Raw genomic sequence first — 26,148 nt, 5'->3', positions numbered from 1 at the left:
TCATTTTCCTTTCCAACTCCAGCACTGAGGACATGGTCTTTCACCAAGCAGGTACTTGATAAATGCTTGGAAGCTACCAGATGATCCCTCTTATGAGTTGTCCCTCCTCTTCCCCCCTTCTTTTCTAGATACAAAAATTCCCAGCTATGGTTCTGGGGTAGGGGAAGGGGGGGCAGAACTCAGGGAGTGTCTGGAACCTAGGGAGCGGGGAGCCTCTCCCCCCATGATCGTTGCTCGGAGGCGGCTGCGCCCTGGGAGCAGCAAGTCCCTTCCCGCGGCCCTTAGCCCCGTCCTGTCGCCTTGGAAACGCCAGCGAACGTGGGCAACGCTTGGGGAAAAGAGCCTGCGCCATGCAGCCACAAGAAAAGTGAGCAAACTGGTGCTCGCTCTCGTCCACTTGCTTAGACCTCCCCGTGGGCTGCAAGCCGCTGCCTCAACCCCCACGGCCCCGCGGAGACGAGGCCGCCTCTACCTCCCTTCTCCCTCCCGGACCGCCGCTTCTTTCTAACCTGGGGAGAGAAAGGGGCGCTCGTGGGCGAGTGCGCGTGCGCAGGACTCTAGTCCCAGTCTCTCCAACCTCTGCTTCCAAATCCCTGGAGTACTACCCCTAAGTGCACTTCGGCAACCAGGGTTCCACCCGCGAGTACAGCGCATGCTCCCGGTTGAGCCCCAACCCCGGCCCCAACCCTGGCCCCAGCCCCAGCCCCATCCCCAGCCCTTGTTCACAATTATATTCCCAGACCGATCGCTTTCCAGAAAGGATGGAGAGAGAAGGGCGCGTTCGCACGGCCTCGCCCCCCCATCCCCCAGACACATGACGGCGTGCAGTCTCTTTTGTCTCCCTTTGCCAAGGGTTCGAATCCTGGGTACGCACCATGATCCTGAAATCACTCCAGTTTTTGCCTGGAAAGGAGCAGTCATGTTTTGAGACTTGTCTGCTGCATATGGCAGCTGATTGTCTCATATGGGTTCCCTTGCTCTTTTCAGAAAGGAAGCTTATGTCATCACTAAAATCCCCAGTTTCCAGCCCAAGGTGAGTTCGGGGTCTGGTCGCTGTGGAGTGGTCAGTGGTAATGACCAGGGAGGTTATATTGCCCCAAATTCAGACCCAAAAAGTCACATCTGGCTTTCCATCCTGGCACTCATTTCCTAAAATGCCTTCCTCCCTTACCTAAAGTCTACACCCACCTTCTCCCCGTTGCAAGCTCCATTAGATTCAGCTCCCATCTTGCCTCTTCCCAGAAGCTTTCCCTGAACTTCCTCTGAACCCTGATGTACATTTCAGACCAGGATTCAGCCTGGTGGTATACCATGAGTGGTATTGGTGGAATGCATTGGTGAAATGGGAAGAACATTGGAGTCTGGAGCCAGAAGGTTCCCAGTCTTGGCTCTGCCTTCCTAGTTGTAGACCTGGAACAGGTCTCAGCTTCAGGCTGATGGCATCTTTGTAAAAAGATGAGGATTGACTGGATGAGTTCCAGTTCAGAAGGGATGAAACTCTCTATGGCATTCTTTTATCTCTAGCTGGGCTGGATTTGAAGAAGGAATTGATTAGGTCCCCTGGTTTTTTGTATTCATCTATTCACCAAAGCCACTAACCTCTAGCTGGGTATGGGCATAATTCTTGATGGGTTACTTGACATCTTTCTTGAGATTCTTTTTTGGTGCAGTGGATAGAGCACCAGTGCAGGAGTCAGAAGGATCTGAGTTCAAATTTCACCTCAGACACTTGACACTCACTAGCTGTGTGACCTTGGGCAAGTTACTTAACCCCAATTGCCTCATCCTGGGCCATCGCCAGTCATCCTGATGAATATCTGGTCACTGGATTCAGATGGCTCTGGAGGAGAAGTGAGGCTGGGGGCCTGCACAGCCCTCCCTCACTCAAAACAAAGTCAAGTGCAAGTTACATCATTATTTCTCTGATGGCATGGTCTTCTCTGGCAATGAAGGATGAACACACACACACACACACACACAGTGAGATTCTTTTTTTAAATAGTATTTTATTTTTTCCAATTACATGTAAAGATAATTTTCAGCATTCATTTTTTGAAAGATTTTGAATTCCAAATTTTTCTCCCTCTCTCCCTTCCACTCTCCCCAAGATGGCAAGCAATCTGATATAGGTTATACATGTGCAATCATGTAAAACAGAGCAGTGTCTACCTAAAACCATCATCAAGCATTGTATGCAATGGAGATAAACGAAGCATTTCCAATAAGATCAGGGGTGAAGCAAGGATGTCTATTATCACCACTGTAATTCAATATGGTACTAGAAATGTTAGCTGTAGCAATAAGAGAATCTTGTAAAACAGGTTTCCACATTAGTTTGACACTTTTCTTGATTGCCTTCTTTTCTACCTGGAAATTAGGATTATAACCAGTGGCAGCAGTCAAAGAAGAAGCCCAGGTTAAACCTGCCTCAGATTAAAATTACCTCAGGAAAGCAGATATCAAGGAGGAAGGCCAGTCCTAAATCAGGTGGGCAGAAGTACAGGGTACCTGTGAGTGACCCTAAAGGCCTTTTTCCTTTCCTACAATGAATGAGGTTGGGTTGGGAATGGCGAGAGGACTCTTTTTCATGTCCTTTGAAGAGATAGTGTAACTAGAGCCCCATCCTTTGAGTGGCTTCAGAATACTAGAGAGACTACACTGCTAGATATCCATTGTGACATGGTGAAATCTGTGGGGAGAAGGTTGAGCAGGGAGAGCTAATCTAGAAGGGATGCATAAATTCCTTCACTAGGAAGGCAGCTTGAACACTCTAGAGTTGGCTGTGTGTTAGGTGTTTCACATATGCTGAAACTCATGTTCAGCTGTAGCATGCTACCCACAATGGTACTTGCAGTTTGTTAAACTTGTACTTTAGTACTTGTCCAGTTCTATGAAGTGACCTGGAGGTACAGTGGATGGAAGCAGAAACACTTGAGTTCTAATCTCAGACAGTTGTGACTCTGGGGAAGGCACTTGGTTTCCTCATCTAATGAGCATAATAATAGCACCAACCTTATAATGTGGTTGGGGCATCTAGGTGGCAGTGGATAGAGTGCCGGGCGTGGAATCAGGAAAATTCATCTTTGCGAGTTCAAATCTAGCCTCACTTATCCTGTTAGCCTCAGTTTCTTCAGTCTGTAAAATGGACTGGAGAAGGAAATGACAAACCACTCCAGTATCTTTGCCAAGAAAACCCTAAATGAGCCCACAAAGAGTTGGAGACAGCTGAAAAATTATTGAACAACAACATAGAGCTGTTGTGAGGGTCAAATGAGATAACAACATAAAGCACTTTGCAGACCTTAAAGCCCTATCTAAACTTTAGCTGTGATGATGAATTTTCTGCTTTTATCCTGTAGAATGCTCTGCAGGTAATTTAGGAATGGAAATATCTTCTGCCTCCCATGAGGCACAAAAGGAAGGATGTGAGTGGCCAGCCAGGAGCCCAAGTAGTGATTTGTCTTTTGCCTTACATGAAGATTATTTCATGTTATAATGAAATAAATAAAATTTAAAAAATGAAAAAATAATGAAAAAATGAAATAATAATGAAATAATCTTCATGCTTTCAAAGCATGAAGGTTATTTTTTGCTAATTCTTTTCTTTCAGAGTTTACCAGGACAAAATCCACAAGGTCTGTGTCTGTCTCTAGTGAGGTGAAGAACCCGCTGCAAAAGATAATTGGGAATGAGACAGATCCGGAGACAGTCCAAGCCAGCGTCCGAATACTAAAAGTGGGTTTGTGGACAGGAGGGGAGCAAAGGAAACTCTCTAGCACAGTGAGATGTCCAACTGGTCACTGAACAAGAGGGAATAAGGCTGCAGATCTCATGAGGGGAGTGGGGCCATAGAAGACTTTAGGGAGGGACTCTGTACCATGAGATCTTCTTCAGGTTGGGGGAGACTTGGAAGAGCAACAGAGGCCTGAGTTTCTAGATTCAGCTTGGGAAAATAGATCGGGGACAACTACAGGCAAAGGACATTGGAGATAAAGAAGGGATAATTACGAGTGGTTGTTTGTCTTTTTTCTTGAAGAGGACCATGACATCAGGGAAGTGATGCCATGAAATGCAAATGAATTAGATTTAAGTGAGGAAGTCTTATGCAAAGTCATCTGCTCCACTTTTTTCCTCTGGAGCCACCTGGGATCAGTGGTGAGATATAGATGAGGATGGCTAGAGACGGCTCTGGATGTAGTGGGAGACCTTGAAGGCCTTTTTAAGCTAAGGTCTTTAACAGGTATGACTGAGGCAACACCCATTCAGTGATTAAGGCTAAGTAAGAAATGAGGCAAACGCCTCTTTACGTAGTCAAAAAAAAAAAAAATCAATATGGGAGGGAAAGACCCTCAGGGTTTCTGCCTGTAACAGAAACAATTATTATTTACACTCACCCAGAGATAAGCAGGGCCCAAAAAATGACTGAGTGGGGCTTGGCCTGGGACCTGTTGTTGGCCAGTCCATGAGAGCCACAGTGAATTGGCTTTAAGGCTCAGTTCTTAAGAAAAAAAGTTTCAGGGATCAAAATTTATATTTCTTCGTTGGAGAGCAAGGCAGGAGTAAGGAGTTAAGAGACAAACCTGTCATAGATAAGAAGGAGGTGAAAAGCAGATGGGGAATTTCAGGCCAGCTCAATGGCCTGCTGTTCAATGGGACTTTGCTGACCAGTGGGTAGAGGTATATATTCTTTGCTGTTCTGTTGCACAGCTAGGAGAGATCTCTTTTTTTCTATCACAGTGCAATTTCCAGTCAAGGCCACAAGGGGGCAGGATAACCACCAGATAACAATCACTCCCTGCCACCCTCTGGACAAAAAACTAGCACCAAAGGATGGTTTTTAGTAGAGGTTCTTTAACATTTTTGGTATCACAAACCCCTGACCCCTTATCAAAATATTTTTAAATGCATAAAATAAAATGAAATACATAGGATGACAAAGGAAACGAGTTCTATCAATATAATTATCCAAATATTTAAAAGAATAAAAAAAAGTTCATGGATTCCAGCTTAAAAATCACTTGTCTAGTAGACAGTTAGCAAACCCAGGAACTCCAGTGAAACTTACTCTGTTTCCTCTCCTTTCTGACGCCCACAGGCAATGCTTAATTTCAGGAAAGCCTCACTAGAAGAACTTAAAAAACATGTTACCTCCCTCACTATCAGCAACCAGGAGCTGGCAAAAAAGATACAGTACATAGAAGCCATCACTGCTGAGAAAGTGCGGAGGCTTCTGCAGCAGCAAGACATGTTTGGGGTGAGAATGAGTGACAGTGAGAAACTTCTAGCCCTTTGGAGCTGTTTTCCAAGGTGTCTATCTGCCTTTCCTATCTATAATTTGCCGTGTGACCTGCCATATTTCTGGACCTTTTCCCATCTGCGAAATAGAGACTCTTCTTCCTGCTTTAGGGTTGTTCTAAGGGTAAAATAATCTAATCATAATGATCTGACTCTGAAGATTCTGTTGCTTTTCTTACAGATGAAGCAATGAGTGCTAGACTGGGGTCAGGAGAAACCTGGGTTTCAATCCTGTCTCCAGCCCTCACTATCTCTGTGACAACAGGCAAGTCACAACTTTTATGAACCAGTTTCTTCATGGTGAAATGCGGGTGATAGCTGTGTTTTGGTTTACTTGTAGTCATCAGGCAAGTTTGTTAAGTGATTACTATGTAGCCACTTAATTCTCACTCTAGGAATTTAAATTCTAGTGGAGACTACATTATACAACTATATTGATACAAGGTATATACAGAGTAGATGGGAGGTAATTTGAGAGGGGAAGCCATTAGGAGCCAGGAGGACTGGGAATGGTCTTCTCGAATGGGAGGGATTTGAACCACCTCTTAAAGAAGTTAGGAAAACTAAGTGGTGGTGGTGAAGGGGGCAGAGCATTCCGGGGAGAAGGGCACAGCCAATAAATGTGTGGGTAAAGGGATAAGAGATGAAGTGTTATGTTCCAGGAACTGCAATTAGACCAGGGTTGCTGAATCATAGAGGAAAGTAAGGTGTTCTAAGAAGGCTGGAAATGTAGGAAGGGGACAAATAAGGAAGAACTTTAAATTCCAGTTAAAGGAGATGATATTTGATTTTGAAAGTAATAGGGAGCCACTGGAGCTCATGAACAAGGGGGAAGGGGAGGGTGACAGGTCTATGATTTTAGAAAAATCCTCTTGGCAGCTAAACAGAAGATGGATTAGAGTAAGGAGAGATTTGAGGCTGGGAGTTCAGTTAGAAGGCTAGTGTAGTAGTTCAGGTAAGGGCCTGGACTAAGGTTGTGGTTGTGAGTAGATACAAGGGGATATACATAAGAGACATTGTGAAGATGGAAAGTATAACATTTGGCAATAGGTTGGACACTGAGGTGAATGAGAGTGAGGAGTTGAGGATGACACTGAGGTTGTGAGGCCGGGTGGCCAGCAGAATGGTGGTACCATCAAGAGTCATGGAGAGGAGAGAAGGGAAGAGGGTAGGGTTTGGAGGAAAAGAAAATCAGTTTTGTTTTGCATATGTTGAGTTTGAAATGCCTATGGGACATCCGATTCAGGATATCCAGAAGGGGATAAGCATTTGTTATGCCAACTATGCCAAACATTTGTTACAAATATTATCCCATTTGATTCTCACAACAGGGTTGCAAGGTCACTGCTATTATTATCCCCATTTTACAGTTGAAGGAACTGAGGCAGACACTTAAGATGGCCTTAAGTGTCTGAGGCCAGATGTGAACTTGGGTCTATCCTAACTCCAGGTCTAGTGTTCTTTCCAGTATGCTGCCAGTTGCCTCTTCAAAAGGCAGTTGGTGATGTGGGACTAGAGCTGTGAGAGACTAGGGCTGGACCTATAGATCCACATATATATATATATATGTATATAGTCATATTATATGAATGTATATATATACATATATGTATAGTCATCTGCATAGGGATGATAATTTATCATGGGACCTGATGAGATCACCAAGACAGATATTCTGTAGACAAGAAGAAGGCCCAGGTCACAGCCTTGGGAGATAACGATGGATAGCAGGTCTGGGTGCAGAACCTACAGAGGACACAGAGAAGTCAGGCAGGAAGGAGGAGAACCAGGAGAAAGTAATGAGGAGAATCAGGAAAGACTTATCAGAAAGGGAAAGTGATTACTAGTGAGGTTAAGAAGAATGAGGACTGATAAGTGGCTATAATGTTTGGCCATTAAGAAACTCTGGGACTTTGGAAATGGCAGTTTTAATTTAATGATAGATTTGAAAGTTGGCATGTGAGGAGGAGGGGAAAAGCTCTTGGCAAAGGTTTTTGTTTGTTTTGGTTTTTTTGGTGAAGTATGAGGCAAGGTTTTCAGCTGAAAGGCTCAGCGAAGGGAGCCCTCTGGGAGAGTTGAGGAAGGCCAGCAAGGCTTGGAACAGTCACTGTGGAGAGTAGGATGGTAAGTTGATTAGCAGGAGTAGAATGTTTCTCTTGCTGCAGTGAGGGCCTAATTGAGGTCAGATAACATAAATTGGTTGTGGGATGCCAATCAGTACAAGTTCTTGATTTTCTCCAGCTCATGTTAAGCAACACTTGAATAGTAGCCAAAGAGGTGAATGTTGGGAGTAATCCAGGGTTGGTCTTGGCAAAGCATGACCAATGATAAGTCAAGGGGGCAAGGGATTTAAAAGTAGAGGCTAATGTAGAATTGAGTTGGTTCACCAAGGAGGTCGAGATAGGAAAGAGAGGAGAATATAGCCAGTGCAAGGGTGATGGCACAGGAAAGGACTGGAGGGACGGAGAGAATGGACTTGAAGTTCAAGAGGAAGAACAGAATTAAAGATTATAAGACAGAGTAAAAGATGGAATGGGAGGAGGTTCTGATCAAATGGAGGAACATTGGAGCTTGTGGACCAGGAAGTGAAATACTGGAAGATGATGACAGTAAGATCTCCACATGGAACGGTGGTGGGGTAGAGGAGTAGATTATAGAAATGGAGAGCTCTGAGCAACTTGGAAGTTAGGGTTTTTGAGGGGGCATCAATATGCAAATACCTTATTATGAGAACAAGAATGTACAGAACCCATTGAGGACGGGAGGAGAATGTCTTGGGGCTTGGTAGAGAGCCACCAGGCAGAAAGTTCCATGAGGCTTACGTGAAATTAGACTCTATAGGTGCTCTCTTGAGGTTCAGCTCAGCAGCAGATGGCGATGCTTTGGTGAAGTCCCAGCCTTTCCTCAAAGCAGGCAAGAGTCGGTGGAACTAATGGGAGCCTGGATAGGAGGCGGTGGTGCTTTGTTTGCCTTGGAGTAGGCATTGAGGGACAGGAGGTAGAAGAGATGTTGTCGCTAAAGGATGTTGAGTGCTGGGGATGGTCCTGGGATAGTCTGATCGAAGTGAGAGCTAGATATCAAATCCCTGGGGGCCATGCTGGAGTCAGGGAAGCTGTTGGGCGCTTAGGCATAGAGTATATGTTTCCCCTAGAGTTCAGCCTGGCCCTGGAGAGAGGTTCCTGGCTGGAAGAGTTGTGAGGATCAAATGACTTGTTTGTAAGACACTTTGCAAATCTTAGAAGTACTGTGTAAATGTCATTATTAATTATTCTATATAAGAGCACTTTATATAGTATTTAGTGATTTTTCACATCCATTGCACCATTTGAGTCTCAGAACAGTCCTGGGTGATGGGCAGTTATTCTTGCTGAGTTGCGTCCTTGGGGTTTTCTTGGCAAAGGTACTGGAGCTGTTTGCCATTTCCTTTTATAGCTCATTTTACAGATGAGGAAACTGAGGCAAACAGGGTTAAGTGACTTGCCCAGGCTCACACAGCTAGTAAGTGTCTGAGAAGGAATGTCTGAGTGGACTGAGAATCTTCCTGATTCTAAGACTAACACTTTACCCGCTGTGCCACCTAGCTGCCCTGTGGTAGACAGGATAGGGATTATTGTACCCATTGACTAGTGAAGAAACTGAGGCCTATATTACTGAGTTGCTGGGATTCCTCTAAGGAGTGAGTGACAGAAATGGGATTGGAAGCAGCAGAGAGAGATCTCATTCCCCTTCATGCTGTTCTTCTTGGTGCCTATGCTGATACCCTTCCACTTGAGCAAGCCATACTAACAACAATTCACGTTTATGTGGTACTTAAAGGTTTACAAAGGCTTTCTTCACAAAAAATCAGGCTAGTGCAAGTGTTATCTCAGCTTTACAGTTGAAGAAACAGGCTCTAGGGAGATAAATGACATTAGGTGTGCACAGCTGGTAGTGCCAAAGCCAGGGTTTTGAATCCATCAGTCTTCACGCTTCCTGAGACCTGAGGGCCTGAGTGAGGCTAAGGAGAGAGTAGGAGCCACCACTGCCAGACTCACAGAGCTTAGCGAGGGCAGGCACTGTCTTTTTCCTTTCTTTGTAGACCTAGCACTCAGCACAGTGCCTGGCACAGAGTAGGGACTTAATAAATGTTGATTGCTTGACAAGTAAATTTTCCATCCATATCTATTTGTATTTCTATGTTTAGTGACTATAATAGGTAGCTCTTTGTGGATAAACCAGAAAGCCTCTTTGTCTCCTCTAGGAGAAATTTAGGTGACCCAATGTCCAAGAGAAGAGAGGAATTTGAACTAAAGAGAAAGAGAAAGTCAGAAAAAGCCAAACATTTCGATCAGTAAAGATTTGTCCTCTGATGAGGATAGACCTCATGGGAAGTTGTGGGAGTAAGCTTAGCTTGGAGAAAGAAGCAGAAATATGGACTTGTTAGGAAACTAGGATTAAGAACCTCAGAGCAGGTCAGGGTTAGGCTTAGACTGAGAGATTGGATTGAGTTGTTGAGACCAAGGGCACTAGGAATGACTAATTCCATGATCCTCTGAGCTAGACTAGCAAACCCTCTGTAGCATTTCTACCACTAATAGCCTTCTGAAGTTAGGTCACACATTGGGTCCATCGTAACCAAGCCTCCCCTGCTAAAATTCTCAGCCTCAGCCACAGGAACTTTTTGAAGGTCCGTCTGGTCTGCTTACTGTTCCACTTACAACATTGTTCCTGTGAAATGATTAGCAGCAGTGATAATTATAATAAAAGTTCATATTTGCATAAGCACTTTTCTTACAACATCCCTTTGAGTTGGGCAGTGCTAGTAGGAGCTTTGATTTTCAGAGGAGGAAACTGAGACATGGAGTGATAAAGTGACTTGCCCATGACCCCACAGGTGACCTGTAGTAAACTGCAGAACCATCGGAACCCAGACCCAGTCATCTGACTCCAAGTTTAGTGATCATTTCCCTCCTCCCTCATGGGCCTGAGTAACATTTCTCCCAACAGCATGTTTTTTGGTTTGATTTTTTTTATATGAAAACTTACTTAATATTTTACTTTTCCCCACTTAGATGTAAAACAATTTTTAACATTCAACTTTAAAACTTTGAATTCCAAATTTTCCCTTTCCCTCTCCTTCTTCCCCACTGAGAAGGCAAACAATTCAATATAAGTCATATATGTATAGTCATGTTGTGAAAGAAAATATGGACCAAAAAATAAAACCCTCAAGAAAATTACAGTAAAAAGAGTATGCTTCTGTATTCTGATACCACCAGTTCTTTCTCTGGGGATGGATAGCATTTTTATCATAGGTCCTTCAGAGTTGACTTGGTTCGTTGTATTACTGAGAATAGCTAAGTCATTCATAGCTGATCATCTTACAATATTGCTGTTATTTTGTACACAGTACATTTCACTTTGTGACAGCTCACATAAATCTTTCCAGGTTTTTCTGAGAGCATCTGGCTCATCATTTCTTATAGCATGGTAGCATTCCATCACAATCACATACTACAATTTGTTCAGCTATTCCCCAGTTGATGGGTATCCCCTCCATTTCCAATTCTTTGCCACCAGAGAAGAGCTTCTATAAATATTTTTGGACACATAAGTCCCTTTCCTTTTTGTTTTTTATCTCTTTTGGGATACAGAACTAGTAGTGATATTGCTTGGTCAAAGGGTATGCAAGGTTTTATTTTTTTTTTTAATTTTTTAATTTTTTTAAATTAAATTTATTTATTTACCTTTTAACATTCATTTTCTTTTTTTTTTATTTATTTTCACACAATTTTGGGTTACAAATTTTCTCCCCTTCTATCCCCTCCCCCCCCAAACCCGAGCTCTCTAATTGCCCCTGTGACCTATCTGCTCTCTCCTCTATCCTCCCTCCCTGCCCTTGTCTCCGTCTTCTCTTTTGTCCTGTAGGACCAGATAGCTTTCTTGACCTCTTAAACCTGTATTTTTTGTTACCCAGTGGTAAGAACATTACATTTGGTCCTAACACTTTGAGTTCCAACCTCTTTAGCTTCCTCCCTCTCCACCCCTTCCCCTTGAAAGACAGGCAATTCAATATAGGCCATATCTGTTTAGTTTTGCAAATGATTTCCATACTAGTTGTGTTGTATAGGACTAACTATATTTCCCTCCATCCTATCCTGTCCCCCTTTACTTCTATTTTCTTATGGTCCTTTCCCTCCCCATGAGTGTCGACCTCGTATTGCATTCTCCTCCCCATGCCCTCCCCTCCATCCTCCCCCCCACCCTGCTTGTGCCCCTGTCCCCCACTCTCCTCTATTATGAGATAGGTTTTCCTATCAAAATGAGTGTGCATTATATTCTTTCCTTTAGTGGAATGTGATGAGAGTAGACCTCATGTTTTTCTCTTGCTTCCCCTCTTTATCCCACCACTAATAAGTCTTTTGCTTGCCTCTTTTATGAGAGATAATTTGCCCCATATAACTTCTCCCTTTCTCCTCCCAATATTTCTCTCTCACTGCTTGATTTCATTTTTTTTTTAATATATGATCCCATCCTCTTCGATTCACTCTGTGCACTTTGTCTCTATGTATGTGTGCGTGTGTGCATGTGTGTGTGTGTGTACTCCCACCCAGTGCCCAGATATTGAAATGTTTCAAGAGTTATAAATATTGTCTTTCCATGTAGGAATGTAAACAGTTCAACTTTAGTAAGTCCCTTATGATTTCTCTTTGCTGTTTGCCTTTTCATGGTTCTCTTCATTCTTGTGTTAGAAAGTCAAATTTTCTTTCCAGCTCTGGTCTTTTCATCAGGAAAATTTGAAAGTCTTCTATTTCATTGAAAGACCATTTTTTCTCCTGAAGTATTATACTCAGTTTTGCTGGGTAGGTGATTCTTGGCTTCAGTCCTAGTTCCTTTGACTTCTGGAATATCCTATTCCATTCCCTTCTATCCCTCAATGTAGAGGGTGCCAGATCTTGTGCTATCCTGATTGTATTTCCACAATACTTGAATTGTTTCTTTCTAGCTGCTTGCAATATTTTCTCTTTCACCTGGGAATTCTGGAATTTGGCCACAATGTTCCTAGGAGTTTCTCTTTTTGGATCTCTTTCATGCGGTGTTCTGTGGATTCCTTGAATATTTATTTTGCCTTCTGGTTCTAGAATCTCAGGGCAGTTTTCCTTGATAATTTCATGGAAGATGATGTCTAGGCTCTTCTTTTGATCATGGTTTTCAGGTAGTCCCAGAATTTTTACATTGTCTCTCCTGATTCTATTTTCCAGGTCAGTTGTTTTTCCAATAAGATATTTCACATTATCTTCCATTTTTCTAATCTGCGCGGTATGTTCTGAGATATCTGTCTTTCTCGAAAAGTCCTTAGCGTCCATCCGTACCATTCCAGTTTTGAAAGATCTATTTTCTTCAGTGAGCTTTTGAATCTCCTTTTCCATTTGGTTAATTCTGCTTTTGAAAGCATTCTTCTCCTCATTGGCCCCTTGCACCTCCCTTGCCAGCTGAGTTAGGCTAGTTCTCAAGGTGCCAATTTCTTCAAGATTTTTTTGGTTCTCCTTTAGCAGGGAGCTGATCTGCTTTTCATGCTTCTCCCTCATCCCTCTCATTTCCCTTCCCAGTCTTTCCTCCACCTCTCTAACTTGATTTTCAAAATTCCTCTTGCGCTCTTCCATGGCCCGAGCCCATTGGGTGGGCTGGGACACAGAATCCTCAATTTCTGTGTCTTTGCCTGATGGCAAGCATTGTTCCTCCCCATCAGAAAGGAAGGGAGGAAGTTTTTTTTCTCCGATAAAGTACCCTTCAGTAGTTTTATTTCTTTTCCCTTTTCTTGGCATTTCCTCCAACCAGTGGGCTGACCTCCGAATGTTCTCCTCACACCCACCTCACCTCCTGGTCCTCCCAGCCAGCATTTGGGGACTGAGATTCAAGTGCTGCTTCCCGCCTTAGGATTTTTGGCGGGGGCAGGGCTGCTATTCAGTGTGAGAATTAAGTTCAGGTGGTCAGGTCGGGGCAGGGCCGCCTCTCAGGCCCAGTTCCCTCAGGGGGTTTATGCACAGACCTTCCACAATGGATCCAGGCTCCTGCCCGTTTGGGGAGCCCCCGTCCGCAGCCGCCTCTCAGCCCCCACCTCCCGGGGGGGCCCGAGCCATGGGGGCACCCCACTCCCCTCTCAACCCGCCAAAGAGACTCTCTCACCCACCCCCGTCAGTCACCTGTTGGTGGGGGGGCCCGTGCTGCTGCTGAAGATCCCTCCTCCGGAGCCCTCTCAGATCTGTGCCTCTCGGAGCTGCGGCCACCGCCGCTGCCGCAGGTCCGTGCTGGGTTCCGCGTCTGCAGCGCGACGGACCTTTTGCGAGAGGTTTGCAGGTCCCTCTGTGGGTGGGGGGACCTGCGTGGCCGCTGGAGATCCCGTCCCTGTAGCCCTCTCGGATCTCCTCCCCTCAGTGTCGCGGCGGCGGCAGGGCCGCACTCCGCTCCCCGTCCAGGCGCCTAGTCCGCGGCGCGAAGGACCTCCCGCGAGAGGTCCACAGGTCTCTCCGGAGCAGAAATCTCCCTCGCTCCAATACTCCGTGCTCTCTGGGTGCAGAATTCGCCCTGGCTTGGTCCCCTCTAGCTGTTCTGTGATTTGTGGGTTCGGAGCTATGTGTATGTGCGTCTTTCTACTTCGCCATCTTGGCTCCGCCCCCTTAACATTCATTTTCACAAAATTTTGGGTTCCAAATTTTCTCCCCATTTCTCCCCTCCCCCTTCCCCAAAACACTGAGCATTCTAATTGCCCCTATCACCAATCTGCCCTCTCTTCTAACATCCCTCCCTTCCCTTGTCCCCATCTTCTCTTTTGTCCTGTAGGGCCAGATATCTTTCTATACCTCTTTACCTGTATTTCTTATTTCCTAATAGTAAGAACAATACTCGACAGTTGTTCCTAAAACTTTGATATCCAACTTCTCTTCATCCGTCCCTCCCTACCCATTCCTTTTGGGAAGCAAGCAATTCAATATAGGCCATATCTCTGTAGTTTTGCAAATGACTTCCATGATAGTCATGTTGTGTAAGACTAACTATATTTCCCTCCATCCCATCCTGCCCCCCGTTTCTTCTATTCTCTCTTTGGATCCTATCCCTCCCCAAGAGTGTTGACCTCAAATTGCTCCCTCCTCCCATTGCCCTCCCCTCCACCATCCCCCCCACCCCTCCTATCCGCTTCTCCCCCACTTTCTTGTATTGTAAGATAGGTTTTCATACCAAAATGATTGTGCATTTTATTCCTTCCTTTAGTCAAATGTGATGAGAGTAAGCTTCATGTTTTTCTCTCACCTCCCCTCTTTTTCCCTCCACTGAAAAGTCTTTTGCTTGCCTCTTTTATGAGAGATAATTTGCCCCATTCCATTTCTCCCTTTCTCCTCCCAATATATTTCTCTCTCACTGCTTGATTTCATTTTTTTAAGATATGATCCCATCCTCTTCAATTCACTCTGTGCACTCTGTCTCTATGTGTGTGTGCGTGTGTGCATGTGTGTGTGTGTAATCCCACCCAGTACCCAGATACTGAAAAGTTTCAGGAGTTACAAATATTGTCTTTCCATGTAGGAATGTAAACAGTTCAGCTTTAGTAAGTCCCTTATGACTTCTCTTTGCTGTTCACCTTTTCATGCTTCTCTTCATTCTTGTGTTTGAAAGTCAAATTTTCTTTTCAGCTCTGGTCTTTTCATCAAGAATGCTTGAAAGTCCTCAATTTCATTGAAAGACCAATTTTTCCCCTGAAGTATTATACTCAGTTTTGCTGGGTAGGTGATTCTTGGTTTTAGTCCTAGTTCCTTTGACTTCTGGAATATCCTATTCCATGCCCTTCGATCCATGTAGAAGCTGCTAGATCTTGTGTTATCCTGATTGTATTTCCACAATACTTGAATTGTTTCTTTCTAGCTGCTTGCAATATTTTCTCCTTGACCAGGGAACTCTGGAATTTGGCCACAATGTTCCTAGGAGTTTCCCTTTTTGGATCTCTTTCAGGCGGTGTTCTGTGGATTCCTTGAATATTTGTTTTGCCCTCTGGTTCTAGAATCTCTGGGCAGTTTTCCTTGATAATTTCATGAAAGATGATGTCTAGGCTCTTTTTTTGATCATGGCTTTCAGGTAGTCCCATAATTTTTAAATTGTCTCTCCTGGATCTATTTTCCAGGTCAGTTGTTTTTCCAATGAGATATTTCACATGATCTTCCATTTTTTCATTCTTTTGGTTTTGTTTTGTCATTTCTTGGTTTCTCATAAAGTCATTAGCCTCCATCTCTTCCATTCTAATTTTGAAAGAACTATTTTCTTCAGTGAGCTTCTGAACCTCCTTTTCCATTTGGCTAATTCTGCTTTTGAAAGCATTCTTCTTCTCATTGGCTTTTTGAACCTCTTTTGCCAATTGAGTTAGCCTATTTTTCAAGATGTTATTTTCTTCAGCATTTTTTTAGGTCTCCTTTAGCAAGGTATTGACCTGCTTTTCATACATCTCTCTCATTTCTCTTCCCAGTTTTTCCTCCACCTCTCTAACTTGATTTTCAAAATTCTTTTTGAGCTCTTCCATGGCCTGAGCCCCCTGAATATTTATTTTATGTGTTTGGGATACAGAAGCCTTGACTTTTATGTCTTTCCCTCACGGTAAGCATTGTTCTTCCTCATCTGAAAGAATGGGAGAAGATATCTGTTCACCAAGAAAGTAGCCTCCTATGGTCTTACTTTTTTTTTCCTTTTTTGGGCATTTTCCCAACCAGTTACTTGACTTTTGGGTCCTTTGTCAAGAGTAGGGCATACTCTGGGAATCTGTGAGATCTCAGTTCCTCCAAGGTGGCATAATCAAGTATGTATTGGTCTGGATGCAGAGAGGGATTTTTGTGCCCAGAATCTTAGCAGATACCTCTCCACAGCCACTTGGTCTCCAGTTCTGCTAAGTCAGCACTGGGGGCTGGTTTTCAGATAAGCTGGATGGTCAGGGCTGCCATTCAGTGTGAGACAAAGACCAGCTCTCCCAGGGCCTCCACACAGGGCGGAGGCAAGACTCAGCTCTTCAATGCCCCCAGGGGTTTTTACGGGCTGCTGTGCAGGCTCTGTGGCAGGTGCCTGCTGCTGGAGCTATGGGAAGCCCTTCTCCCTTCTTGGCCTGCTGATTAAACCCCGTCTCTGACCTTTGGTGCCTGTGGGCGGAAGGATCTGAGGACCAGCTACTGCGACTGGAGATTCCGCCCCGAGGTGATCTTCTCCCAGAGTCTCGTGGCGCCATGCTGCTCGGCCAAGGCTGGGCTGGGCTGGGCTCCGTGCTTGGCTCCACGTCTGGTGCAACCGACGTTTTCGTGGGCCTTTCAGGTCACCGTAGGCTGCAAATCTCCTTCACTCTTTTGTTCTCCACTTCTGCTGCTCCAGAATTTGTTGAGAGTCCCTCTCTATAGGTATTTTATGGGCTGTCTGCAACGTTTTATAGTCTTTTGGACATCATTCCAAATTGCTCTACAGAATGGTTGAATCAATTCACAACAGGGCATTGATGTCTTATTTCCCCATATCCCCTCTACTGTTTCTCATTTTCCTTTTCTGTCCTCTTAGCCAGTCTAATAGATATGAGGTAGTACCTGAGAATTTTTTTAATTTGCATTTCTTCAATCAGTAGTGAGTTAGAGCATTTTTTCATATGGCTATAGATAGCTTTCATTACTTCTTCTGAAAACTGCTCATATCTTTTGATCATTTACCAATTGGGGAATAGTTCTGATTTTTATATATTTTACTCTGTTCTCTACATGTATGACAAATGAGGCCTTTATCAGAGAAACTTGCTTTAAAATTATTTTCCCCACTAACAGGATGTTTTTGTAGAACCAACTGGTGATGTGAGGTGAGGGTATATCTGTTTCCATACCTGGTTACAGCCAGGTCCTGGAGCATTCATAGAATCAGCATAGCCTCTCAGTTGGACAGCACTGCAGATATCTGCCAAGTGGGCATCTAATCTCTTTTGGGAACTGTCCAGCAAATTGTCTTACCTATAAATTATCTACACCCATGTTGTTGCTATTGCCTATAGTAAATTGACTAATTTTTGCTTCACTTAAGAGTGCTGACCCAAGAATATATTGTGTTCTGGACAACTCACGGTGAGGAGGGGTATAGGGACTGGGGAGAGGAAAGGTGTTAGCAGAGCCATGGTGATATGTGTGGAGTGGGTCACAGGCAGCCTCCTCACCCACACCTGCCTCTGTATCTGTGCACACAGACTGTCATTGGCACTCTGGAGTATGCCAACCAGAAGCAAATGCAAGACATGAAGAGCAAACTCGCGACATGGGAAGCACAGGCAAAAGTCAGAGTTAATGGTGAGTGCTCCTGTGGCAGGGGCATACTCAGCCTTATGGATCTGGGTTGTCTCCTGTGGTTACAGACTCGTGGTTATAGGCTAGAAGGGAAATTTGAACTTGGACTGTAAGAACTGGAAAGAACCTTAGAGCGTAGAATTCAATTAGGCAACAAGATATTACATGCCTACTATGTGCAAAGCAATGTGCTAAGTCCTATAAACCCAGAATGAATAAGAAAACAGAATTGTGGAGCCAGAAAGCCCTTAGAATCCAATGTCAACTGGAAAGGATGGTTATCTAACTCTCCCACTTTACATGAGGAAACAGGCTGTAAGAGGGAAGTGATTTGCCCAAGATCACACAGCCTGTTGATGGCAGAGCTGGGACTTATTCAGGTCTCCTGATTGCTAGTCTAATTTTATTTCTTTTGCCTCATATTATCTTATATGTTTCATCTTCTGCAATTAAAAAGAATTCCTGAAAGGAAAGTCCTGAAAGAAAATTTCCATTTTTATGGAATCCCAAGTGTGAACCCTTTTCTTTCTCTCACTAACATGCCCCAGAACTTGACTTGTTGATGTCACTTTCTTCTGGTTCCTTCCTTCCCAACATGTGCTGTCTAGATGCACCCAGCATACCAGCTTGGCCTACAGAAGGGACAAGCTTTTTTCTTTCTCCATGAAAGCTGTGTGGTCTCTGAGATCATTAATCTTGTTCACTCTCCCTGTGCCTGAGCTCCAGGTCCCCCATACTGTCTCTGCTCTCTAGATTGATGTTATTTCTACCCAGTGCTACCTTTTGCCAAATTTCAAAGAGCAAGTTCTTAGCTCATCCATGGGACTGCATTAACTAGCAGATACTGGAGCCATGAAATGGTGAATTCTTTTTCCTTGACCTTTGTATTCATGTGCCTTCTTCCTTGTGTTTAAGTTCACCCATCTTCCTTTGCTTGAGTTGTTGGCATGGCTTCCTCCCCAGGGGAGTTGCGTAGTACAACCCATGTTTCATAGCTGAAAAGAAAATAATCCAAAACTACTTGAACCATATGGTGAATAAAATGGAAAACTCTCCCTCCTAACAAGAGCAGAGTATGGTACTGTGTGGGGATATAACTCTGTGTACAGTAGATGCTTGATAGATTTATGTTAACTGGATACAGTATTGCCTCTACCTCCCTATGAGGAGAAGCAATAGGAAAGACAGGCAGGTTGATTTAGGTGGCCCTGGCCTTCTCATGACTAGAAGTTCCATAAGGATGCTCTCAACAGAGTAAAGACAGGATTTTGTTTTTTTGCTTAGATTAATTCAGACCTGACTATTGTAAGGGAAGAGAGGAGGGAGAGAGGGAAAGATCTCCTGTATTGAATGTCCCCTCTCTACCATAACCCAATTTCCCACTGCAGGGGGACCAAGGAAGCAAAAGTTATATTCTGTTAGAATGTGAGCTCCTTTGAGGGCAAGGGCTAGTTCATTTTTGTTTTTGCGTGCCTAGTGCCTAACATAATGCCTGGTACACAGTAGGAGATTAATAAATGTCAGTTGAAATAAGCAATAGGACTATTCTGGATCAGGAAAGTGGAGTTGGTCTGTAAGTTATGTCAAGTCCTGCAGACTACCCTTCCATGACAAGGAGGGCTGGTGAGACCCTGGCCCACAGAGCCTGTCCATCTCTGCAACGGAGTCAGCATGATATAGAGGGAAAAGCCCTAGAGGAGAAATCAGATTCTACTCCATTTGGATACCAATTTGTTGTGAGATCTTGGATAAGACATACAATTGCTTTAGGGAAGTGGGCTTATAGCTGAGGGGTGTGACCTTTGGTGCAGGAAGCTTTCCTTTTCCTTCTCTCCCTCCTTCCCCTAACCTTCACTAGAATTGCAGCAACAGCTGACAAAGGTGAAGAAAAAGATTCGTAAGGCCCAAGACGAACTGAATTTCCTGACCACCTACATGGACCATGAGTACCCAGTTAAATCCGTGCAGATCGCCAACCTCATGCGCCAGATCCAGGATGTGAAAGATAACCATGAGGTAAGGGTTCTTCTGCCTCTCTGTTCTAGGTGCCTCCCCAAAGGAGGCCCCAGAGCCAAGATGTGACATCCTTCTCTTGGCCACCAGGATGAACTAGAGGAGTTGGAGGAGATACGAAAGGATGTGCTTCAGACATTGTCAAAGAAGCTGATGGAGAAGACAGAGAAGATCTTGTATGTCATGGCCAAGGTGAGCAATAGGACCATGGCCGAGGTGGGCAGTAGGGTCCAGTGGACCATCTGCAGACCCCACCTGTTGCTGGGAGTGTCACTGTGAGGCAGTCTTTTTTCCTTCCCCATCTCCTTACATCAGAGGCTCCTTCTGCTTGTGGGAGGGACATTTAGTTGCCACCTGCTTTTGCATCTGGCTGATCTCTCCCACCTCCACAGAGAACCATCCTTCCCTATCAAGATGCTCTTATGAAGAGGACCCTAGGTAACCAGCGACTATTGAAGCAGATGGTCCAGTTCAGAGTGGTGAGTGACACTCCAGAGAAAACAAGGATTGGCAGGGGGCAGGGTCAGATACCAAATGACCCAGGCTCTGATTTGCCCAAGACTGAGGGCTATAGAGAGAGTGAGTAAACCTAGAAGGTATCCTGGAAATATCATAGAAATGAAAGAATTCTCTTACCTGGGAGTCCTCTTTTGATTAGGATGTTTGAGGGATTTGGGGCAATACTTAGGACTTCAGGAAACAATCCTGCCCTCGTCCAGTGATGATGGGAACTGACTAGCTTGGGGCATTTCTCATCACTCTGACCCCAGTAAATTATAAGAAATGCTTGTTTGGGGAGTATATTTGGAGATCCATCATCAAAGCTTACCATCCATCATTAGTTACCACTGCCCAGCACCTCCCCTCCCCAATCACCTGTCATGACCATCACCATCTATGACCACCTGGGAATTCTACCTTCCTAACCTGAGGCAGCTCACACTGTAAGGAATACAGACTGATAGTGATAGCCCATTTTAAAAAAAAAATTTATTTGTTTCTACTTTTTTTTTTTTAAACTTCCTTCTCCAGGGGACCTGAATCTCTCCTCTGAAAAGGAGATAATTAACTTTCTACTCCTTCTCTGCCATCCCTTTCCTCCCACTTCTCTGCCCCTTCAGCACATTGACCATATGAAGAAGGAACTTCCCAAGCTAACAGCCCAGGTGGAGGATCTCCAGGTGCAGAGAAAGGACCCACGGGAAGTGGTCTTTGCTAATGTTCTGCTTCGGAAACCCAAGTATGTGGTCTACAACAGGTGGCCTGGAGCAAGACCACTAGAATGGAAATCAAGAGTCTTGGGATTTATTCTTAGCTTTTCACTAACTGGTCAGGTGATCTTGAGGTAAAAGAAAGTGACAGAAGAGAGAGTGGGTGGATTAATTTTTCTTAGAAGAAGGGTTACTTCCTCTGGGACTTGGAGAATGGAAGAGGTTTCAGCAGGTGGAGTTGGGAAGAGAAGTTCATACCAAGCACAGGAGAGAGCACAGTAAAAGGTTTAAGGTCAGGAAAGGGCTAAGATTAGATTGGAGGAGATCCCGAAGCCATTCCATGAGGACTCAGGAATTTGATAGTATTCTAGTTATCCTGCTGAAAGCATCATGCTGCTTGTGGCTTCATGGGCCATGATAATTATTGTCTATATCTAAATATTGTTCCTGTCCTAGGACAGCAAACCTAGCAAGTCGCTTTTCCTAAGATTTTAGATTTAGATTTTTTTTAAAAGCCATTGCATAATTTATAGAGTAATTTGGTGTGGTTTTTTTGGTTTTCGTTTTGTTTTTGGATAGCTCTTAGAGTAGATGTAGCCTTTGAGGATAAGGCTTCTTTTCTGTTGCCTACTCCATCCTTGTTACCAGTCTCCTTTGAAGGAAGGGCTGAGAAGGTCCCTCACCCAAGTGGCCCCACCTTTTCATCTTCCTGAGGTCTCTGTCTGCAGGAGCTTTGTTCTAGAGATAACCACTGAACTTACAAGTTCCCCTCACTGTAATGTGCTCAGTCTCTCTCCTTCCTTCCACCAGGTGTCCTCCAGACATGGATATCATCCTCAACATCCCCCGGGAAGAAATACTTCCCTTCTAGCCTTGGCGTAGGTCAGGACTCTACCCTGGCTGGTTATGTCCAAGATTGCTTGTCTTTCTCCCAGTCATCTTTGTTTTCCACCCTGGGAGCTATGTTCCCAGCTTCATGTAGGATATCTTAGTCCATCTAGAGAAGTTTTCAGCAACTTCTTTACCTTCTCATTTTTGCCTGTTTTTCACTTGATGCCACACTCTCATTTTAACTAATAAAATTAGATTTTCATTTGGTCACCATGTGATTTACAACTGTGTTCTGAGGTGGCCACAATAGTTGTTTCTATTTCCCTGCCTTTGTTGATTGTGGGCTCTGAGATTCTAAGCTCGTTTTCTAGAAGGTCTTTGAGGGTAGGGATTGGTGTCCAGGAATGAAGGTCCACCAACAGGTTAAAGGGTCCTATATGTCAGAAGGACTCACAACTCTCTTTTGTAGGGTGCACTGCTACATTTCTACTTAAACAACTTGGTATAACAGAAAGTAGATTTGAAATTAAGAGATAATGGGTTCAAATAGCAGCTTTGCACTTTACAGCTACATCTCCAAGGCAGTATTCACAGCACTGGTGGTGACTATGAATATGCCAGCATAGTTCTCAATTGCAAAGTATAACAGACTCTCCATATAGAAGGCAGAAGAAAAACATTTATTCAGACACCAGAAAACCAAATCCCAAAATCAAAAAGCGAAATCCATCATAGTAGCCAAGAAGTCAATATACATTATCACTGTAGGGGACAAAACCATTCCCAAGCCTCGCCCCTTGCAGGGACCTTCCCACAAACAAACAAACACTCATGAGCCTAGCTGTCTGTTTGCCTGCGTGTTCCCTCTCCCCCGGCCCTAACTGCTCTCAATAACTTCCTCTCAGTTCTACTCCACCCCTCCATGTTCCACCCATTCAGCAAGCTCTTCCTACCACATGTGACTTAGGGTTCCATATGATTTAATCAGGTCACATGGGCCTATTAATGAATGAGAAAGATATTTCCATTTAAATGATCATTACAACAGCCTGTGTGACTTTGGGTAAGTAACTTCACCTTAGTTTCTTCCTCATTTGTGTATCTCCCTAATGCTGGAATTTCAGCCTCTCTCTGGCATAACCATGTGCAAAACCAGTCCCTGTGGTGCCCATTGTCAGATGGACAAGGAAGTGGCTGACTTCAGTGATCAGTTTAAGATTGTAATCTAAAGCTAGTGTTTCTCAGCTCTTCAAGTTGTGATCCATGTGGGATCATTTTATGACATCTTCTAAGGTCCAGACAGCCATCTATCTATCCATAGCCCTTGTCTCAATTCCACCTGTATGGCCATCTACACATAACTATGTACACAGACACAAACAATACCAGGAAACCGCTCAGAGACACTCAAAGTTTGGAATCTTCATTACAGAGCATATATTTCAGTGACTTTTTTTTTTTGCTAAGCAATTGCTGTCAAGTGACTTACCCAGGATCACACAGCTAGTAAGTGTGAAATGTCTAAGTTCAGATTTCAACTAAGATCCTCCTGACTCTAGGGCCAGTGCTCTCTCCATGGAGCCACCTAGCTTCCCCCTCAGTGGCACACTTTGTTAGAAACTTCATCACCAGTGGTAGATGTAACTCTGGGAGGGACCTTCCTAGACACAGATTCTCCCTGTGTACCCTCCGATGAAGATAATAACTTTTAAAGTAATTCAGAGACCTGAGATTGGTTCAGCTATCCGTTCAGTACCTTAGTCTTGATGAGTTAGTGTGGCCACACACACACACAAAAGTTCATCTCTTGGTGGACAACCTTTTGATGATGAGCTTCAGACACAGGCCATTTTGGGACCTGTATTCTAAGTCCTACCAGCCCTACTGAAATCTTTTAATCCTTCTTTAGGACAGAGCACAGGGTCTGTCAGGTCCATCTGGGATAGTAAAGAGCATTATTGTTAACATCTAGAGAGTGCTTTAAGGTTTAGAAAATGCTTTCCTGAGACTCCTTGGTCTGCAAGAGGTAGAGATGAGCTACTCCTGATCCCTGTGAGACTAAACATAGCAGCAGCCTTGGCTGTGTGACTTGTGCACACCTGGCTGACCAATTCTTTTGAGTCATGAGATTGCCTTCTTCTCGGCTTTGGGATACAGTTTCTACTGCTATTGACCTAGTGTTGACACTGAAACTTTCCTTGATCTCCTTTATCCCCTGGCTTCCTTGTTTATATTTGGGATTTGTTAACCGAAGTAGAATGATACATACACAAAAATGCATGCATACGTATACACTTGAATTATCTAGCCTCTCCAACAAAAAGAGGATGGATACCTCTGTTACCTCTTCTTTTTTTTTTAATTTTTTAATTTTTTAATGTTTAACAATCACTGCCATACAACATACAATTGAGATTTTATCCCCCCCACACCTGCCCCCCACTACCCCCCTCCCTCCCCACGACTGCATACAATTCTGTATAGGTTCTACATATACTTTCCTATTGAGTACATTTTCACTATAGTCATGCTATGTAGTCGGACTAAAATAAATGGAAGAAATCATATATCTGTTACCTCTTCTGTGTTTTATTTTCCTAGTTGCAAATTGGCAAAGGTGAGTGAGAAAATCCTTCCCACCTTAGAGATCTTTCCAGTGCTCTAAATGTGCTATTTGAGTAATGGGTTCTGCCTTAGTTGATTTTTAGCTCTTATTTAGGTTTTGGATATTGCAAGTAATGAGTGAATTTAAAATTGGATTTTTTAAAAAATTTATTTATTTAAAATTCATTTTAACAAAATTTTGGGTTCCAAATTTTCTCCCCTTTTATCCCCTCCCCTCCCCAAACACCAAGCATTCTAATTGCCCCTATCACCAATCTGCCCTCTCTTCTATCATCCCTCTCTGCCCTTGTCTCCATCTTCTCTTTTGTCCTGTAGGGCCAGATAACTTTCTGTACCCCTTTACCTGTATTTCTTATTTCCTAGTGGCAAGAACATTACTCGACAGTTGTTCCTAACACTTTGAGTTCCAACTTCTTTACCTCCCTCCCTCCCCACCCCTTCCCTTTGGAAGGCAAGCAATTCAATATAGGCCAAATCTGTGTAGTTTTGCAAATGACTTCCATAATAGTTGTGTTGTATAGGACTAACTATATTTCCCTCCATCCTATCCTGTCCCCCATTACTTCTATTCTCTTTTGATCCTGTCCCTCCCCATGAATGTCGACCTCAAATTGCTCTCTCCTCCCCATGCCCTCCCTTCCATCATCCCCCCCCACCCTGCTTATCCCCTTATCCCCCACTTTCCTGTATTGTAAGATAGGTTTTCATACCAAAATGAGTGTGCATTTTATTTCTTCCTTTAGTTGAATGTGATGAGAGTAAACTTCATGTTTTTCTCTCACCTCCCCTCTTTATCCCTCCACTAATAAGTCTTTTGCTTGCCTCTTTTGTGAGAGATAATTTTCCCCATTCCATTTCTCCCTTTCTCCTCCCAATATATTTCCCTCTCACTGCTTGATTTCATTTTTTTAAGATATGATCCCATCCTCTTCAATTCACTCTGTGCACTCTGTCTCTATGTGTGTGTGCGTGTGTGCATGTGTGTGTGTGTAATCCCACCCAGTACCCAGATACTGAAAAGTTTCAGGAGTTACAAATATTGTCTTTCCATGTAGGAATGTAAACAGTTCAGCTTTAGTAAGTCCCTTATGACTTCTCTTTGCTGTTCACCTTTTCATGCTTCTCTTCATTCTTGTGTTTGAAAGTCAAATTTTCTTTTCAGCTCTGGTCTTTTCATCAAGAATGCTTGAAAGTCCTCAACTTCATTGAAAGACCAATTTTTCCCCTGAAGTATTATACTCAGTTTTGCTGGGTAGGTGATTCTTGGTTTTAGTCCTTGTTCCTTTGACTTCTGGAATATCCTATTCCATACCCTTCGATCCCTTAATGTAGAAGCTGCTAGATCTTGTGTTATCCTGATTGTATTCCCACAATACTTGAATTGTTTCTTTCTAGCTGCTTGCAATATTTTCTCCTTGACCAGGGAACTCTGGAATTTGGCCACAATGTTCCTAGGAGTTTCCCTTTTTGGATCTCTTTCAGGCGGTGTTCTGTGGATTCCTTGAATATTTGTTTTGCCCTCTGGTTCTAGAATCTCTGGGCAGTTTTCCTTAATAATTTCATGAAAGATGATGTCTAGGCTCTTTTTTTGATAATGGCTTTCAGGGAGTCCCATAATTTTTAAGTTGTCTCTCCTGGATCTATTTTCCAGGTCAGTTGTTTTTCCAATGAGATATTTCACATGATCTTCCATTTTTTTATTCTTTTGGTTTTGTTTTGTGATTTCTTGGTTTCTCATAAAGTCATTAGCTTCCACCTGTTCCATTCTAATTTTGAAAGAGCTATTTTCTTCAGTGAGCTTTTGAACCTCCTTTTCCATTTGGCTAATTCTGCTTTTGAAAGCATTCTTC

General features: G+C 43.7%; 1 protein-coding gene across 2 annotated transcripts; it reads left to right on the top strand.

Moving 5' to 3' along the window:
* Positions 1-24,116, top strand: C1H20orf96 (chromosome 1 C20orf96 homolog). Of its 2 annotated transcripts, XM_072631665.1 has the most exons (11): positions 1-367; positions 988-1,033; positions 2,379-2,487; positions 3,611-3,735; positions 5,096-5,254; positions 17,522-17,621; positions 19,477-19,634; positions 19,722-19,823; positions 20,024-20,110; positions 20,753-20,871; positions 21,653-24,116. In XM_072631665.1, exons 1-11 carry the CDS (start codon positions 351-353, stop codon positions 21,711-21,713), a joined length of 1,083 nt encoding a protein of 360 aa, XP_072487766.1. In that variant the 5' UTR covers positions 1-350; the 3' UTR covers positions 21,714-24,116. The 2 variants fall into 2 exon arrangements, with proteins under 2 accessions (XP_072487766.1, XP_072487765.1); XM_072631664.1 differs by lacking the exon at positions 21,653-24,116 and having other exon boundaries at positions 20,753-21,643.
* Positions 24,117-26,148: the final 2,032 nt, after the last annotated feature.

The sequence above is a fragment of the Notamacropus eugenii genome, chromosome 1 (genome assembly GCF_028372415.1).
Source record: "Notamacropus eugenii isolate mMacEug1 chromosome 1, mMacEug1.pri_v2, whole genome shotgun sequence".
Taxonomy (NCBI): Eukaryota; Metazoa; Chordata; class Mammalia; order Diprotodontia; family Macropodidae; genus Notamacropus; species Notamacropus eugenii.
The sequence above is the reverse complement of the archived record's forward strand: the minus strand, read 5'-3'. Positions and strand labels throughout refer to the sequence as shown.

Excerpts from the sequence above, each read along its gene's own strand:
- C1H20orf96 (XM_072631664.1), top strand. Across the intron at positions 3,736-5,095 it reads CCAGCGTCCGAATACTAAAA|GCAATGCTTAATTTCAGGAA; the intron begins GTGGGTTTGTGG and ends TGACGCCCACAG. Across the intron at positions 5,255-17,521 it reads AGCAGCAAGACATGTTTGGG|ACTGTCATTGGCACTCTGGA; the intron begins GTGAGAATGAGT and ends CTGTGCACACAG.